Source organism: Oncorhynchus gorbuscha, linkage group LG15, assembly GCF_021184085.1.
Source record: "Oncorhynchus gorbuscha isolate QuinsamMale2020 ecotype Even-year linkage group LG15, OgorEven_v1.0, whole genome shotgun sequence".
Taxonomy (NCBI): domain Eukaryota; kingdom Metazoa; phylum Chordata; class Actinopteri; order Salmoniformes; family Salmonidae; genus Oncorhynchus; species Oncorhynchus gorbuscha.
In genome coordinates, this window is record NC_060187.1 from 78,785,534 (window position 1) to 78,805,216 (window position 19,683).

Genomic DNA, 19,683 nt, shown 5'->3' on the forward strand with positions numbered 1-19,683 from the left:
AAATTTGAGAGAAATACGATTTTCGTATTTATGGAACATTTCTGGGATATTTTATTTCAGCTCATGAAATATGGGAGGAACACTTTACATGTTATATTTTTGTTCAGTATGTAATTTAACGTGTTGTTATTTAATAATGACCAATTAATACAATACACAAGAGCTTTCCATTGATAATGATATGTATTTACAGTTCGAAACCTGGGTTGACACCGACAACTGGGACGGGATCCTGACTGTACAGCAGGGTCTTTTCGTTACAAAATACATCTCAGAAAATGATAGACTCCCTTAGGTAACCGGAAACGACGGCGAAGGACATAAACAAGACTTGTAAAATTAACGCTAAATTATTATTGTTATAGCTAGGTACGAAAGTAGACAGAATGAACGGGATTTACATATGAAATACATTGTTATAACGACTGAATAACGGTTCGTATATCATTGATTTGTGGAGAACTCCACCAGAAAATAGTTTGTGCGTAAAAGAAGCTGCTAGCTTGCTACTAGTAAAATAGCTAGCTGATGATTATCTAACTAGCCTGTGTAAGATTAGCAGAGTCCTTATGTCAATTTGATGTGTAGCTAGCTAACGTGTCCATTTAAAAAAAAATATAACGCTACATCTTGCAAACTAGCATGTCAGCGACGAGCATCGTGTATAATGTGCTAATATAACTTGCTAGAACGCTGGCAAGTGTAACGTTAGACAAAGGGGAATAAAGCGATCTGTGCGAAATAAGTAGGTAACTTATTCTGCATCTCTGCTGAGAATTGCCATACAGTAACTACTAGTAATTACATTTCTAGTGGCATAATTGCATCCACAAATGCTTAGTTAGCAAGCTGAAGGCAACACTTCGAAGTTATTACAAAACTGACTGCATACTGTTACATTTGCAACGAAACGTCGTCAATGGGAGTTGTTATCCATCATTGGATGTTGTGTGTCAAATGTAATACATTAATAAACCTGTATTGTTTCTGTACAATGAAGGGTGCACGAGATGCAGGTGGGAAATATTAATGACGCTTTGCCTACCTCCAAGAACCACACAGGCTCCCACCCCATGCAGAGTAAGATTACTAAACCTTCTAAAATCTGCATCATATAGCTGTGTATGTACCTCTTCAAGACAAAGTGATAAAAGTTATTTATCCATAATAATGCCTACTGTATATTTCTCCCTCTGTAGCTCCGAAGAACGAGGATGCCTATGAAATCTCCATTCCCTTTGAGGAGAACAACTTTGAGCAGCAAGGCTTCTTCAATCAGAATGAGCAGAGTTTTGAAGGTTCATATCAAAGCTTGTATTTCCTACTAGATCAGAACCCATACCATAGATGAATGTAGTTGAATGACCATCTGGAAGGACAGTCCAGTGAGTCCACTCACCTAGATCAGAACCCATACCATAGATGAATGTAGTTGAATGACCATCTGGAAGGACAGTCCAGTGAGTCCACTCACCTAGATCAGAACCCATACCATAGATGAATGTAGTTGAATGACCATCTGGAAGGACAGTCCAGTGAGTCCACTCACCTAGATCAGAACCCATACCATAGATGAATGTAGTTGAATGACCATCTGGAAGGACAGTCCAGTGAGTCCACCCACCTAGTTTCTCCGGTGTGAAACAGTTAGTGATTAAGATGAATCCTAATATTTATTCCCTGACCCTTAACTTCCTGTGTGTGTTTCTCAGAGTCGCCCCCTCCCTCGGGTGCCCCCCCACCAGGCAGCTCGTATCTGCTGATAACCAACCTGCGGACGCAGCTGCAGATCTCACTGGAGAAGAACTCGTGGCTGCATAAACGCATAGAGGACCTGGAGGAGGAGAGGGACTTCCTGCGTTGCCAGCTGGACCGCTTCATCTTCTCTACCAAGACCCAGGGCCATCAGAACCAGGGCCCCAACGAGAGCCAGTACAGCAACGGTGAGAGAGGGGCATGGAGAGGGTTTGGGAAGGAGGATGGACACTGGGGAGACACAACCATGATGTAGAAAGATGTATTGTGATTAGAGAAGTTCTACCATGCTAACCACACCACTCACATTGCACAAGTGTTGCTCAATAAATGTACACATTATTCAATAATTTCATCCCAACTGCTTGTGCGCCACTTGGTTCTATTTTAGACGCTTGGTGTGCTGCAAGACCCGCCTTTCCCATCTCCTCATTGGTTTTTAGGAGCATATACCCATGTGGGTGATTGAAAGATGGAGGTTCACACTCCAATTTATTGGGTAGTGGTAATGTACCTTAAATATTGTCATGTTTTGTCTTATATTGTCTTGTCATTTTGCTTTTCCTTCTGTTCGTTTTCCCCCTGCTGGTCTTTTTAGGTTCGTTCCCTTTTTTCTCTCTCCCTCTCTCTCTCTCTTCTCTCTATCGTTCTGTTCCTGCTCCCAGCTGTTCCTATTCCCCTAATCAATCATTTAGTCTTCCCACACCTGTTCCCTATCTTTTCCCCTGATTAGAGTCCCTATTTCTCCCCTTGTTTTCCGTTTCTGTCCTGTCGGATCCTTGTATACTGTTCACCGTGCTGTGTCTTTGTATCGCCCTGTCGTGTCGTGTTTCCCTCAGATGCTGCGTGGTGAGCAGGTGTCTGAGTCTGCTACGGTCAAGTGCCTTCCCGAGGCAACCTGCAGTTTATTATCGAGTCTCCAGTCAGTTCTCGTGATTACGAGTGAAATCGTTTCTTATGCTTTATTTACCGCTCCGATTTGTCTAGGAGTATTGCTATTTCCTTAAACTGGATTAAAGACTCTGTTTTCGCCAAGTCGCTTTTGGGTCCTCATTCACCTGCATAACAAATATGGTTGCCAACCACCATATAAAACTCCACAGAATAAGAAGAATGAACAAGGAGAAAAACTAACTAGGTTTCCCCTTTTTATCTGTGGATTAATTGTCGGAGTAGAGAACACACGATTTTGTATGACTCTACATAGATAAAAATTCGAAAAAGATCCTTAAAAAAAGGACCATATGCATTTCAGGTAAAATAACAACCCCATGTTTATTTTCCAGGACAAATTAGCTAGCAACAGCAAGCTAGCTAAATGTCCATGAAAGTTTCATGTGTGTTTCGACCTGTTCCCAAATTAATAGAGTTTGTCCACAGTTGGTTTGGTATTTTAACCTGTATGTCATGAACGTGTCTGGTGGGGATAGACAAAATCAGCAGGTAGACGCACGCACGCGTGGAGCCGGTTTGTCAGCATGTAAGACAACATACTTTTTACAGGCATAGATTTATTCTCGGGAACCGTTGTTTTTCCTCCTGCAGGTTATGACTCTAGACGTTTTGAATGGAAGCCGAGGAGAGAGGGGGAGCGGCCAGCTGGTAAGGACTGCTTTATGACCTCACTAGTCCCTTGTTGTTCATGATACATGTATCTAGATCCAGAGCATATTCTATACATTCTCATCACCTCTCACCACTACTGGCCTCAGTTCACTGATCACCCTCATTGATCTTCTCCTTTTCCGTTTGTTAACCCTTTCAGAGCAGAAGTCCGAGCCACAGCGTTTCACATCTCGTCAGATATTCCAGCGAAGACCCTCCCCCGCTGCCATGGCCCCACCCAAAAACCACACTTCCAGCACGATAGCCAATCAGATGGCCGCAATGAGCTCCATGTTCAGCTCCGGGGCCTCCCAGACTCTTTTGCAGGGGCACAGCAGTGGCAGTAGCAATGCTAACAGAGCCACCATGAGTGACATGAATGCACATGGGAGCATAGGGCCAGGTAAGGGGATCCAAACAAAAGGTTGACATGGGAACAGGACTCTTGCACGTGCCAAGGGGTTCCGTCAGGAATGGGAGAGGCCTCCCGAGTAGTGCAGTGGTCTAAGGCCCTGCATCGCAGTGCTAGCTGTGCCACTAGATATTCTGGGTTCGAGTCCAGGCTCTGTCGCAGCCGGCCGCGTGCGCCGAACCATGGGTCTCCCGATCAATTGGCCCAGTGTCGTCCGGGTTAGGGGAGGGTTTGGCCGGCAGGGATGTCCTTGTCCCATCGTGCACTAGTGACTCCTGTGGCGGGCCCGGGCGCATTACACGCTGACACGGTCACCAGGTGTATGGTGTTTCCTCCGACACATGCAGCTGGCCCAGTGCAGCTGGCTTCTGGGTTAAGTGGGTGTTGTGCCAAGAATCATTGCGGCTTGGTTGGGTTGTGTTTCGGTGAATGCACAGCTCTTGGCCTTCGCCTCTCCCGAATCCGTACGGGAGTTGCAGCGATGAGACAAGACTGTAACTACCAATTGCATACCACGAAATTGGGGGGAAAAAGGAGTAATAAAAAGGAATTGGAGGGAAGTTCTAGGGTCGAGTTCAAGACAGGACTGGACAGGATCGACAGTCCACAGGAATGGTCGCAGTACAGGAATAGTTATACAAATATTTTTTGGGGGGAGGGTTAGGCTCACTCTCGCTCCTTGCTCCAGTTTTAGCCAGTCCCTACTTTACCTAAGATGCCAACGTACATCAGTGAATGATGAAGCCTTCAAGAGAGGAATTGCAATATCTTGTTGCAGCCAAGGACCCATCACTAACATTAGAGCCATTAAAAGGAATGAGCTATGTTTTAGCTAAATGTGATGGAGTTGTCTTTGACAACGAAAGAACTGAGTATACAGAACCAACCGGAGAGCGGGACAAGCGGCATGAAGCGGCATAGCTGCTCCACCAACAACATTAGCGTCCAATTGTTTGCATATTTAACTAAACCTGTGCCATCTGAAGTAACGAATAGGATGGCCATAGGGTGGCAGATACGGCCTCCGGCCATTTAATCTCGTTGAGGGCCAAAATCGGGTAATGGGGTTGCTATCAGCTGTGTGTGAACTGCAGGCAACTGTCTCGTGAGCGCTGAGCAGCAGCCAAACAAACCAGTTGCTATGGCTACCATATATACAGTCATTGATGATGGCTACTCACAAGCAGAGTGGGGGACAGAGATGAGCAGCTAATGGAGGAAGTTATTTCTCCTTTCTGTGTTTAAAAATTGGGGATTTCTATCTGGATAGGACAGGAAAGTTCCTGGGGTTATAGAACTCTTTCGGGATCAGGACCAGTGATGTACAGTACTTAAGTAAAAATACTTTAAAGTACTACTTAAGTATTTTGGGGGGGGTATTTATACTTACCTGTACTATTTATATTTTTGACAACTTTTACTTTACTACATTCCTAAAGAAAATAATGTACTTTTTACTTCATTCATTTTCCCCGACACTCAAAAGTACTCGTTACATTTTGAATGCTTAGCAGGACAGAAAATGGTCCAATTCACACAAGAAAACATCCCTGCTCATCCCTACTGCCTCTGATATTGTGGACTCACTAAACACAAATGATTTGTTTGTACATTTTGTTTGAGTGTTAGAGTGTGCCTGCCCCTGGCTGTCCGTAAAATAAATAACAAAACAAGACAATTGTGCGTGCTGGTTTGCTTAATATAAGGAATTTGAAATTATTCATACTTTTACTTTTGATACTTATGTATATTTGAGCAATTCCATTTACTTTTGATAATAAGTATATTTAAAACCAAATACTTTAACTTTTACTCAAGTAGTATTTTACTGGGTGACTTTCACTTTTATTTGAATCATTTTCTAATAAGGTATCTACTTTTACACAAGTATGACAATCGGCTACTTTTCCCACTACTAATCAGGACAGTACAGGGGGACAAATGGACAGTACCAGATGAGACAGGAATAAATGTTCACTTTACATGACAATCTCTAATCCAAACTATGAGCACCTCTCGTCTATCAGCTCTAGTCTAGCACCTCTAGTCTAGTCTATCAGCTCTAGTCTATCAGCTCTAGTCTAGCACCTCTAGTCTAGCACCTCTCGTCTATCAGCTCTAGTCTAGCACCTCTAGTCTAGCACCTCTCGTCTATCAGCTCTAGTCTAGCACCTCTAGTCTAGCACCTCTAGTCTAGCACCTCTAGTCTATCAGCTCTAGTCTAGCACCTCTAGTCTATCAGCTCTAGTCTAGCACCTCTAGTCTAGCACCTCTAGTCTAGCACCTCTAGTCTAGCACCTCTAGTCTAGCACCTCTAGTCTAGCACCTCTAGTCTATCAGCTCTAGTCTAGCACCTCTAGTCTATCAGCTCTAGTCTAGCACCTCTAGTCTATCACCTCTAGTCTATCACCTCTAGTCTATCACCTCTAGTCTATCACCTCTAGTCTAGCACCTCTAGTCTAGCACCTCTAGTCTAGCACCTCTAGTCTATCACCTCTAGTCTATCAGCTCTAGTCTAGCACCTCTAGTCTATCAGCTCTAGTCTAGCACCTCTAGTCTAGCACCTCTAGTCTAGCACCTCTAGTCTATCAGCTCTAGTCTAGCACCTCTAGTCTAGCACCTCTAGTCCTAGCACCTCTAGTCTATCACCTCTAGTCTAGCACCTCTAGTCTATCACCTCTAGTCTATCACCTCTAGTCTATCAGCTCTAGTCTAGCACCTCTAGTCTAGCACCTCTAGTCTATCAGCTCTAGTCTAGCACCTCTAGTCTAGCACCTCTAGTCTAGCACCTCTAGTCTATCACCTCTAGTCTATCACCTCTAGTCTATCAGCTCTAGTCTAGCACCTCTAGTCTATCACCTCTAGTCTATCAGCTCTAGTCTAGCACCTCTAGTCTATCACCTCTAGTCTATCAGCTCTAGTCTAGTCTATCACCTCTAGTCTATCAGCTCTAGTCTAGCACCTCTAGTCTATCACCTCTCTATCAGCTCTATCAGCACCTCTAGTCTAGCACTAGTCTAGTCTATCACCTCTAGTCTATCAGCTCTAGTCTAGCACCTCTAGTCTAGCACCTCTAGTCTATCAGCTCTAGTCTAGCACCTCTAGTCTAGCACCTCTAGTCTAGCACCTCTAGTCTATCACCTCTAGTCTATCACCTCTAGTCTATCAGCTCTAGTCTAGCACCTCTAGTCTAGCACCTCAGTCTATCACCTCTAGTCTATCACCTCTAGTCTATCACCTAGCACCTCTAGTCTCTCTAGCACCTCTAGTCTAGCACCTCTAGTCTATCACCTCTAGTCTATCACCTCTAGTCTATCAGCTCTAGTCTAGCACCTCTAGTCTAGCTCTAGTCTATCAGCTCTAGTCTAGCACCTCTAGTCTAGCACCTCTAGTCTAGCACCTCTAGTCTATCAGCTCTAGTCTAGCACCTCTAGTCTATCAGCTCTAGTCTAGCACCTCTAGTCTATCAGCTCTAGTCTAGCACCTCTAGTCTATCAGCTCTAGTCTAGCACCTCTAGTCTAGCACCTCTAGTCTATCAGCTCTAGTCTAGAACCTCTAGTCTAGTACCTCTAGTCTAGCACCTCTAGTCTAGCACCTCTAGTCTATTACCTCTAGTCTAGCACCTCTAGTCTAGCACCTCTAGTCTATCACCTCTAGTCTATTACCTCTAGTCTAGCACCTCTAGTCTATCACCTCTAGTCTATCACCTCTAGTCTATCACCTCTAGTCAATCACCTCTAGTCTAGCACCTCTAGTCTAGCACCTCTAGTCTATCACTCTAGTCTAGCACCTCTAGTCTAGCACCTCTAGTCTATCACCTCTAGTCTATCACCTCTAGTCTATTACCTCTAGTCTATCACCTCTAGTCTATCACCTCTAGTCTATCAGCTCTAGTCTATCACCTCTAGTCTATCACCTCTAGTCTATCAGCTCTAGTCTATCACCTCTAGTCTATCACCTCTAGTCTATCACCTCTAGTCTAGCACCTCTAGTCTATCACCTCTAGTCTATCACCTCTAGTCTAGTCTATTACCTCTAGTCTATCACCTCTAGTCTATCACCTCTAGTCTATCAGCTCTAGTCTATCACCTCTAGTCTATCACCTAGTCTATCAGCTCTAGTCTATCACCTCTAGTCTATCACCTCTAGTCTATCACCTCTAGTCTATCACCTCTAGTCTATTACCTCTAGTCTAGCACCTCTAGTCTATCACCTCTAGTCTATTACCTCTAGTCTATCAGCTCTAGTCTAGCACCTCTAGTCTAGCACCTCTAGTCTAGCACCTCTAGTCTATCACCTCTAGTCTATCACCTCTAGTCTAGCACCTCTAGTCTATCACCTCTAGTCTAGCACCTCTAGTCTATCACCTCTAGTCTATCACCTCTAGTCTATCAGCTCTAGTCTAGCACCTCTAGTCTATCAGCTCTAGTCTAGCACCTCTAGTCTATCACCTCTAGTCTATCAGCTCTAGTCTAGCACCTCTAGTCTATCACCTCTAGTCTATTACCTCTAGTCTAGCACCTCTAGTCTACCACCTCTAGTCTAGCACCTCTAGTCTATCACCTCTAGTCTACCACCTCTAGTCTATCACCTCTAGTCTATCAGCTCTAGTCTAGCACCTCTAGTCTATCACCTCTAGTCTATTACCTCTAGTCTAGCACCTCTAGTCTACCACCTCTAGTCTAGCACCTCTAGTCTATCACCTCTAGTCTAGTCTATCACCTCTAGTCTAGCACCTCTAGTCTATTACCTCTAGTCTATCACCTCTAGTCTATCACCTCTAGTCTAGCACCTCTAGTCTAGCACCTCTAGTCTACCACCTCTAGTCTAGCACCTCTAGTCTAGCACCTCTAGTCTACCACCTCTAGTCTACCACCTCTAGTCTATTACCTCTAGTCTATCACCTCTAGTCTATTACCTCTAGTCTATCAGCTCTAGTCTAGCACCTCTAGTCTAGCACCTCTAGTCTACCACCTCTAGTCTAGCACCTCTAGTCTAGCACCTCTAGTCTAGCACCTCTAGTCTAGCACCTCTAGTCTAGCACCTCTAGTCTAAAGTTGTTTTTTATCACGCTCTTGTTTGTCTGTTCAGATTCCCTGTCCCTCCTGGGGGAGGCCGAGGAGTTCCTGGAGCAGGATGGCTACATGAACGAGGAGGAAATGATTTCAGGAGAGGAGGTGATGTCCGAGGGCATGAGCAGCGGTGGGCACCCAGTGATGAAGAGGAGGCGGGTCTTCCGAATCACCAGGGAGAGGCAGAGAGGTGAGGGACAATGGCAGCCATGTTACTCATTTAATGTTCCACCAAAAATTCTGAAATGTTTATTCCCAACTACAACATTTTCCGTCAAGATAGAACTGCCAAAGGGAGAGGAGTTGCAATCTACTGCAGAGTTCTGTCATACTTTCCAGTTCTATGCCCAAACAGTTTGAGCTTCTAATTTTAAAAATGAATCTCTCCAGAAATAAGTCTCTTACTGTTATAGACCCCACTCAGCTCCCAGCTGTGCCCTGGAAACCATATGTGAATTGATTGCCCCTCCTCCCCATCTATCTTCATAGTTTGTTCTGCTTGGTGACCTAAAATGGGATATGCTTAACACCCCGGCCGTCCCACGATCTAAGATAGATGCCCTCAATCTCACACAAGGGACCCACAAGGTACCATAAATCCGTACCTAAATCTGTAAACATGGGCTCTCTCATAGATATTATCCTGACCAACTTGCCCTCCAAATACACCTCTGCTGTTTTCAATTAGGATCTCAGCGATCATTGCCTCATTGCCTGCATCAGTTATGGGTCCGCAGTCAAACGACCACCCCTCATCACTGTCACAGGCTACCTAAAACACTTCAGCGAGCAGGCCTTTATAATCGACCTGGCCCGGGTATCCTGGAAGGATATTGACCTCATCCCGTCAGTAGAGGCCTGGCTGTTCTTTAAAAGTAATTTCCTCACCATCTTAAATAAGCACGCCCCTTTCAAAAAATGTTGAACAAAGAACAGATATAGCCCTTGGTTCACTCCCGACCTGACTGCCTTCGACCAGCACAAAAACATCCTGTGGCGTATTGCACTTATTGCACTAGCATCGAATAGTCCCTGCGATATGCAACTTTTCAGGGAAGTCAGGAACCAATACACACAGTCAGTTAGGAAAGCAAAGGCTAGCTTTTCCAAACAGAAATTTGCATCCTGCAGCTCTAACTTCAAAATGTTCTGGGACACTGTAAAGTCCATGGAGAATAAGAGCACCTCCTCCCAGCTGCCCACTGCACTGAGGCTAGGAAACACTGTTGCCACCTATAAATCCACGATAATCTAGAATTTCAATAAGCATTTCTCTACGGCTGGCCATGCTACCCCAACCCCGGCCAACAGCTCCACACCCCCCCGCAGCTACTTGCCCAAGCCTCCCAGCTTCTCCTTCACCCAAATCCAGATAACAGATGCTCTGAAAGAGCTGCAAAACCTGGACCCGTACAAGTCAGCCGGGCTAGACAAGCTGGTCCCACTCTTTCCACTCTTTGTAAAATTATCTGCCGCCATTGTTGCAACCCCTATTACTAGTCGGTTCAACCTCTCTTTCATATTGTCCGAGATTCCTAATGATTGGAAAGCTGCCGCGGTCATCCCCCTCTTCAATGGGGGTGACACTCTTGACTCAAAATGTTACAGACCTATATCCATTCTGCCCTGTCTTTCCAAAGTCTTCAAAAGCTAAGTTGACAAACAGATCACTGACCATTTCGCAATCCCACCGTACCTTTTCCGCTGTGCAATCCGGTTTCCGAGCTGGTCACGGGTGCACCTCAGCCACGCTCAAGGTACTAAACGATATCACAACCGCCATCAATAAAAGACAGTACTTACTGTGCAGCCGTCATCATCGACCAAGCCAAGGCTTTCGACTTTGTCAATCACCATATTCTTATCGGTAGACTCAACAGCCATGGTTTCTCAAATGACTACCTCACCTACTTCTCTGATTGAGTTCAGTGTGTCAAATCGGAGCGCCTGTTGTCCAGACCTCTGGCAGTCTTTATGGAGGTACCACAGGGTTCAATTCTCGGGCCGACACTTTTCTCTGTGTATCTCAATGATGTCGCTCTTGCTGCGGGTGATTCCTTGATCCACCTCTACGCAGTCGACACCATTCTGTATACATCTGGCCCTTCTTTGGACACTGTGTTAACAAACCTACAAACAAGGTCAATGGCACACAGCACTCCTTCCGTGGCTTCCAACTGCTCTTTAACGCTAGTAAAACTAAGTGCATGCTCTTCAACCAATCGCTGCCCGCACCCGCCCGCCCGACTAGCATCACTACTCTGGACGGTTCTGACTTGTGAATATGTGAAGAATATGTGGACTACACATACCTAGGTGTCTGGCTAGACTGTAAACTCTCTTCCCAGACTCATATTAAGCATCTCCAATCCAAAATTAAATCTAGAATCGGCTCCCTATTTCGCAAATAAAGCCTCCTTCACTCATGCTGCCAAACATACTCTCGTAAAACGGACTATCCTACCGATCCTCGACTTCAGCGATGTAATTTACAAAATAGCCTCCAACAATCTACTCAGAAAACTGGATGCAGTCTATCACAGTGCCATCCGTTTTGTCACCAAAGCCCCATATACCACCCACCACTGCGACCTGTATGCTCTCGTCGGCTGGCCCTCACTACATATTCGTCGCCAGACTCACTGGCTTCAGGTCATCTATAAGTCTTTTCTAGGTAAAGCTCCGCCTTATCTCTGCTCACTGGTCACCATAACAACACTCACCCGTAGTATGCGCTCCAGCAGGTATATCTCACTGGTCATCCCCAAAGCCAACACCTCCTTTAGCCGCCTTTCCTTCCAGTTCTCTGCTGCCAATGACTGATATGCAAAAATCGCTGAAGTTGGAGACTTATATCTCCCTCACTAACTTTAAGCATCAACTATCTGAGCAGCTCACCGATCGCTGCAGCTGTACACAGCCCATCTGTCAATAGCCCATCCAACTACCTACCTCATCCCCATATTGTTTTTATTTATTTATTTTTGCTCTTTTGCACACTAGTATTTCTACTTGCACATCATCAGCTGCACATCTATCACTCCCGTGTTAATTTGCTAAATTGTAATTACTTCACTACTATGGCCTATTTATTGCCTTACCTCCTTACTCCATTTGCACACACTGTATATAGATTTTTTCTATTGTTATTGACTGTATGTTTGTTTATTCCATGTGTAACTCTGTGTTGTTTTTTTTGTCGCGCTGCTATGCTTTATCTTGGCCAGGTCGCAGTTGTGTAACGGCGTTCGTTTGTTGAAGGAGAGTCGGACCAAAATGCAGCGTGGTGGTTACTCATGTTCTTTAATGACGAATAGCGAATACATGAAATAACTATACAAATACAAAAACAACAAACGGAACGTGAACCTAATACAGCCTGTCTGGTGAACAACTACACAGAGACAGGAACAATCACCCACAAAATACACAGTGAAACCCAGGCTACCTAAATATGGTTCCCAATCAGAGACAACGAAAATCACCTGACTCTGATTGAGAACCGCCTCAGGCAACCAAGCCTACAAAAACCCAACACCTGACCAAATATGTAACGAAAACACAAAATACTATGACCAAGGCGTGACAAGTTGTAAATGAGAACTTGTTCTCAACTGGCCTACCTGGTTAAATAAAGGTGAAATAAAACAATAAATAGAAATGCGTCTTTCCTTCCTTGAAGTAGGCCTAATCAATCCCCACCTCTCTCCATCTCCTCCCCCTCTAGTCAAAGACGCTGCAGGGGTTCTGTTTCGCTACAAGAAGATCCTGCTGACCTACCAGCGGCTAAAGAACATGTCTAAGGCCTTCCAGATCCACGGCGTAGACCGCAACACGGTGGCCTCCACCACGCCCATCGCTGAGATGCTGCTGGTGGCCCCGGAGAAGGTGGCGGACGTGGGCGAGTTTGACCCATCCAAGGAGAAGCTGCTGGATTACGCACGGCGCTGCTATGTCGCACTGGACGAGGAGACGCTAAGCAGGGTGCAGGCCCTGAAGAAGAACAACCTGCTACTACCCATCTCCTACAGGTTCAGACACTGATGGGGGGAGGGACACTGGGGCCAAGGGGATGAGCGGAATCTGGGGGCCAAGGGGATGAGGGGAATCTGGGGGCCAAGGGAATGAGTGGAATCTGGGGGATGAGGGGAATCTGGGGGATCAGTGGAATCTGGGGGATGAGGGGAATCTGGGGGATGAGGGGAATCTGGGGGCCAAAGGGGATGAGGGGAATCTGGGGGCCAAGGGGATGAGGGGAATCTGGGGGATGAGGGGAATCTGGGGGATGAGGGGAATCTGGGGGCCAAGGGGATGAGGGGAATCTGGGGGATGAGGGGAATCTGGGGGGAGGAGGGCTTCATTTTGTTGTGAAGAAGAGCAGGGTGGGACTTTTGGAGAAGGTCGTCACTCAACCATCTCCCTAAGATTCAGACATTTATGGAAAGTTAAGATTTGTGTATGGGTGCCCTGGATATGTAGGGGAGGTTGTTGCTCATCCCGTACAGAGTTTGTTTTATATTCTTAACTATTTGTTCAGAATCCTTTTGAAGTAGAGGTCATGAACCATGGCATTCCTTATTTCTGACCAGAGTACTATTGAACTTTGTAGTACTGTATTTCAGTGCAATTTTGATACGTAGGGCCCCATTTTGCCATTGCCAAAAAGTGGTGCTATTGTCTGAAGAGGCTGTGCTTCTCCCAGTTCCTTACAGTAGCAGCATGAAGGTATAGTGATCAAATCATAGATTTGTAGCATTCCAAACTGGCTCTTTATTTTCATCATACTTGAAATAAGTGCCATGCTGACTATTTGAGGTAATACGGTCTTTTCTGACGATCATCTATTTTGAGCTGTCAGAATTTCACCTTTAGTGTCTTCATGTAAAAGTGGTGTCATATTCTGTACACTCACAAAAGCAATGTCAATACTATACATCTTTATTTACAGATAAATGTTTGTTGTTTGGATAACATTCCCTCGTCTTTTTCCTAGCACTTCAAAAACAAGTGTATTATTTGTGCACTTAAATGATGACCGTAGATATTTAAAAAAGCCCACACCCAGTGATTTTGGATCTGTCTCTCATTTCTCCAGGTTGAAAGGAGGAGAGGATTCTCTTAAAGAGAAGGAAACTCACGCGACCACAAACTGAACAAAGCAAAGAGTAGTTGCACACTCTATTGCTCAGATTCCATCCTTTAGTAGAATCATTCCAGTGTTCTGTCAGAAAGCTTCCAGGTTCTGAAACAAAGGAAGTTAGCTAGCTGACTGACCACTGGTGTTGTGTCTGCACCAGAACAACAGAATAAGCAGATATTCTTTGCTTTGGAAGGAGGATGAGGCCAGTTTTGGGGACAGTTCTACTGTGAGGCTAAGCTGTTGTACCACAAATACATCACTTTTTTTTTTTTTGCACCAGAATATATTCTGTCACTGTTAAGTGCCACTGTAGCATACAGTTGTGAGATGTGTCATTTGACTGAAGTGTGGTGTAGTATAACATCACCTACCCTTTGTACTGTGCTACGAAGATGAGTTTTTTACTATAATAGTGGTACGATTTACTGTGCTATTTCACCATCAGTTGAGATTTTTTTCAGTCCTCTACTGCAATACTTTGTTTGCTTGAGAATAATTTATTACAATTAGATTGCATACTATTACGTTTCTTTCTTTGTGTGTGTTCCAGTAAGCTCAGTGATTTCCACAAAAGGGACCAAATACAAATGTTGATTTTTATTTGAACATATCAATCACCAGTTCCCCATTACAATTGCATGTGAAATGAACTCTTGTTGGTCAGTTGTTTAGACAGAGCTGTTGTTGATAATGATGTTAAAAAAATAGCAGTAGTATTGGCGATGGTGTAATATAGTGGTATATTGTGTGTTTATTATACTGGTACAAGGAATTGCTGAGACCCCAGGTTGTCTGAGTGTGTGAAAGGGTACCTCTCACTTTAAACTTCATGTCTTACTTATTCACAACACAAACTCACCCAGGGACGGGTATCAGTGTGTACAACTGCTGAAATCATGTTATGTTCCAACACCTTTTATACGGGTCAGAGATGTCATTTTGACTTTAATAAGGAACCAATCATTTACTGAACGGTGCAGTACAACCTGTATCATTTAAGATACCGGACTCTGTGTGTGCAGCATTTTAAAAATGTTTAATATTGTATTTCTCTTCAATAATCACGAGGAGTAGCCTATATTCAAAAACTGAAAATGTTTGGTTGATTATACAAATTGTATGGACTGTAAAAACAGAAATGCCATTAAAGCATTTGATTTCTTAAAAAAATCATGATTTGGCGTGTGATTCTCTATGTGTGTGTAGATAGGGAGATGCTAGGAAAAACAAATGCTGCTCCCCTGGGTCAAACTCCTTTCTGTTGTAATCACAGATCTGAGAGGTTGTTTCTGAAATCAATAAAGGGATATCTAGCTTTCATGTATCCAATGCATACTATAATGTCCAATGTTAGAAAATATCATGCATTTTGTAAGAACTTCTTGTTTGGTGCTAGGGCAAAGATAATATTTTATTTATTTTATTTTATTTCACCTTTATTTAACCAGGTAGGCAAGTTGAGAACAAGTTCTCATTTACAATTGCGACCTGGCCAAGATAAAGCAAAGCAGTTCGACAGATACAACGACACAGAGTTACACATGGAGTAAAACAAACATACAGTCAATAATACAGTATAAACAAGTCTATATACAATGTGAGCAAATTAGGTGAGAAGGGAGGTAAAGCAAAAAAGGCCATGGTGGCAAAGTAAATACAATATAGCAAGTAAAACACTGGAATGGTAGTTTTGCAATGGAAGAATGTGCAAAGTAGAAATAAAAATAATGGGGTGCAAAGGAGCAAAATAAATAAATTAATGAAATACAGTTGGGAAAGAGGTAGTTGTTTGGGCTAAATTATAGGTGGGCTATGTACAGGTGCAGTAATCTGTAAGATGCTCTGACAGTTGGTGCTTAAAGCTAGTGAGGGAGATAAGTGTTTCCAGTTTCAGAGATTTTTGTAGTTCGTTCCAGTCATTGGCAGCAGAGAACTGGAAGGCGAGGCGGCCAAAGAAAGAATTGGTTTTGGGGGTGACTAGAGAGATATACCTGCTGGAGCGTGTGCTACAGGTGGGAGATGCTATGGTGACCAGCGAGCTGAGATAAGGGGGGACTTTACCTAGCAGGGTCTTGTAGATGACATGGAGCCAGTGGGTTTGGCGACGAGTATGAAGCGAAGGCCAGCCAACGAGAGCGTACAGGTCGCAATGGTGGGTAGTATATGGGGCTTTGGTGACAAAACGGATTGCACTGTGATAGACTGCATCCAATTTGTTGAGTAGGGTATTGGAGGCTATTTTGTAAATGACATCGCCAAAGTCGAGGATTGGTAGGATGGTCAGTTTTACAAGGGTATGTTTGGCAGCATGAGTGAAGGATGCTTTGTTGCGAAATAGGAAGCCAATTCTAGATTTAACTTTGGATTGGAGATGTTTGATATGGGTCTGGAAGGAGAGTTTACAGTCTAACCAGACACCTAAGTATTTGTAGTTGTCCACGTATTCTAAGTCAGAGCCGTCCAGAGTAGTGATGTTGGACAGGCGGGTAGGTGCAGGTAGCAATCGGTTGAAGAGCCTGCATTTAGTTTTACTTGTATTTAAGAGCAATTGGAGGCCACGGAAGGAGAGTTGTATGGCATTGAAGCTTGCCTGGAGGGTTGTTAACACAGTGTCCAAAGAAGGGCCGGAAGTATACAGAATGGTGTCGTCTGCGTAGAGGTGGATCAGGGACTCACCAGCAGCAAGAGCGACCTCATTGATGTATACCGAGAAGAGAGTCGGTCCAAGAATTGAACCCTGTGGCATCCCCATAGAGACTGCCAGAGGTCCGGACAGCAGACCCTCCGATTTGACACACTGAACTCTATTAGAGAAGTAGTTGGTGAACCAGGCGAGGCAATCATTTGAGAAACCAAGGCTGTCGAGTCTGCCGATGAGGATGTGGTGGTTGACAGAGTCGAAAGCCTTGGCCAGATCAATGAATACGGCTGCACAGTAATGTTTCTTATCGATGGCGGTTAAGATATCGTTTAGGACCTTGAGCGTGGCTGAGGTGCACCCATGACCAGCTCTGAAACCAGATTGCATAGCAGAGAAGGTATGGTGAGATTCGAAATGGTCGGTAATCTGTTTGTTGACTTGGCTTTCGAAGACCTTAGAAAGGCATGGTAGGATAGATATAGGTCTGTAGCAGTTTGGGCCAAGAGTGTCCCCCCCTTTGAAGAGGGGGATGACCGCAGCTGCTTTCCAATCTTTGGGAATCTCAGACGACACGAAAGAGAGGTTGAACAGGCTAGTAATAGGGGTGGCAACAATTTCGGCAGATAATTTTAGAAAGAAAGGGTCCAGATTGTCTAGCCCGGCTGATTTGTAGGGGCCCAGATTTTTCAGCTCTTTCAGAACATCAGCTGAATGGATTTGGGAGAAGGAGAAATGGGGAAGGCTTGGGCAAGTTGCTGTTGGGGGTGCAGTGCTGTTGACCGGGGTAGGAGTAGCCAGGTGGAAAGCATGGCCAGCCGTAGAAAAATGCTTATTGAAATTCTCAATTATGGTGGATTTATCAGTGGTGACAGTGTTTCCTATCTTCAGTGCAGTGGGCAGCTGGGAGGAGGTGTTCTTATTCTCCATGGACTTTACAGTGTCCCAGAACTTTTTTGAGTTAGTGTTGCAGGAAGCAAATTTCTGCTTGAAAAAGCTAGCCTTGGCTTTTCTAACTGCCTGTGTATAACGGTTTCTAGCTTCCCTGAACAGCTGCATATCACGGGGCTGTTCGATGCTAATGCAGAACGCCATAGGATGTTTTTGTGTTGGTTAAGGGCAGTCAGGTCTGGGGAGAACCAAGGGCTATATCTGTTCCTGGTTCTAAATTTCTTGAATGGGGCATGTTTATTTAAGATGGTTAGGAAGGCATTTAAAACAAATTTACAGGCATCCTCTGCTGACGGGATGAGATCAATATCCTTCCAGGATACCGACCAGGTCGATTAGAAAGGCCTGCTCGCTGAAGTGTTTCAGGGAGCGTTTTACAGTGATGAGTGGAGGTCGTTTGGCCGCTGACCCATTACGGATGCAGGCAATGAGGCAGTGATCGCTGAGATCTTGGTTGAAGACAGCAGAGGTGTATTTAGAGGGGAAGTTGGTTAGGATGATGTCTATGAGGGTGCCCGTGTTTAAGGCTTTGGGGGGGTACCTGGTAGGTTCATTGATAATTTGAGTGAGATTGAGGGCATCAAGTTTAGATTGTAGGATGGCTGGGGTGTTAAGCATGTTCCAGTTTAGGTCGCCTAGCAGCACGAGCTCTGAAGATAGATGGGGGGCAATCAGTTCACATATGGTGTCCAGAGCACAGCTGGGGGCAGAGGGTGGTCTATAGCAGGCGGCAACGGTGAGAGACTTGTTTTTAGAGAGGTGGATTTTTAAAAGTAGAAGTTCAAATTGTTTGGGTACAGACCTGGATAGTAGGACAGAACTCTGCAGGCTATCTTTGCAGTAGATTGCAACACCGCCCCCTTTGGCAGTTCTATCTTGTCTGAAAATGTTGTAGTTTGGAATTAAAATTTCAGAATTTTTGGTGGTCTTCCTAAGCCAGGATTCAGACACAGCTAGAACATCCGGGTTGGCAGAGTGTGCTAAAGCAGTGAATAGAACAAACTTAGGGAGGAGGCTTCTAATGTTAACATGCATGAAACCAAGGCTATTACGGTTACAGAAGTCATCAAAAGAGAGCGCCTGGGGAATATACAGTGCCTTGCGAAAGTATTCGGCCCCCTTGAACTTTGCGACCTTTTGCCACATTTCAGGCTTCAAACATAAAGATATAAAACTGTATTTTTTTGTGAAGAATCAACAACAAGTGGGACACAATCATGAAGTGGAACAACATTTATTGGATATTTCAAACTTTTTAAACAAATCAAAAACTGAAAAATTGGGCGTGCAAAATTATTCAGCCCCCTTAAGTTAATACTTTGTAGCGCCACCATTTGCTGCGATTACAGCTTTAAGTCGCTTGGGGTATGTCTCTATCAGTTTTGCACATCGAGAGACTGAAATTTTTTTCCCATTCCTCCTTGCAAAACAGCTCGAGCTCAGTGAGGTTGGATGGAGAGCATTTGTGAACAGTAGTTTTCAGTTCTTTCCACAGATTCTCGATTGGATTCAGGTCTGGACTTTGACTTGGCCATTCTAACACCTGGATATGTTTATTTTTGAACCATTCCATTGTAGATTTTGCTTTATGTTTTGGATCATTGTCTTGGAAGACAAATCTCCGTCCCAGTCTCAGGTCTTTTGCAGACTCCATCAGGTTCTCTTCGAGAATGGTCCCGTATTTGGCTCCACCCATCTTCCCATCAATTTTAACCATCTTCCCTGTCCCTGCTGAAGAAAAGCAGGCCCAAACCATGATGCTGCCACCACGTTTGACAGTGGGGATGGTGTGTTCAGGGTAATGGGCTGTGTTGCTTTTACGACAAACATAACGTTTTGCATTGTTGCCAAAAAGTTCAATTTTTGTTTCATCTGACCAGAGCACCTTCTTCCACATGTTTGGTGTGTCTCCCAGGTGGCTTGTGGCAAACTTTAAACGACACTTTTTATGGATATCTTTAAGAAATGGCTTTCTTCTTGCCACTCTTCCATAAAGGCCAGATTTGTGCAATATACGACTGATTGTTGTCCTATGGACAGAGTCTCCCACCACAGCTGTAGATCTCTGCAGTTCATCCAGAGTGATCATGGGCCTCTTGGCTGCATCTC

At 44.4% G+C, this 19,683-nt stretch overlaps 1 protein-coding gene across 1 annotated transcript; it reads left to right on the forward strand.

The window, feature by feature from the left end:
* Positions 1-266: 266 nt before the first annotated feature.
* On the forward strand, positions 267-15,163 carry LOC123998138 (coiled-coil domain-containing protein 106-like). The gene is made up of 9 exons (XM_046303088.1): positions 267-435; positions 1,001-1,080; positions 1,200-1,298; positions 1,713-1,943; positions 3,301-3,357; positions 3,521-3,763; positions 8,865-9,035; positions 12,573-12,876; positions 13,941-15,163. Exons 2-9 carry the CDS (start codon positions 1,011-1,013, stop codon positions 13,996-13,998), a joined length of 1,233 nt encoding a protein of 410 aa, XP_046159044.1. The 5' UTR covers positions 267-435; positions 1,001-1,010; the 3' UTR covers positions 13,999-15,163.
* The last annotated feature ends 4,520 nt before the right edge of the window (positions 15,164-19,683 follow it).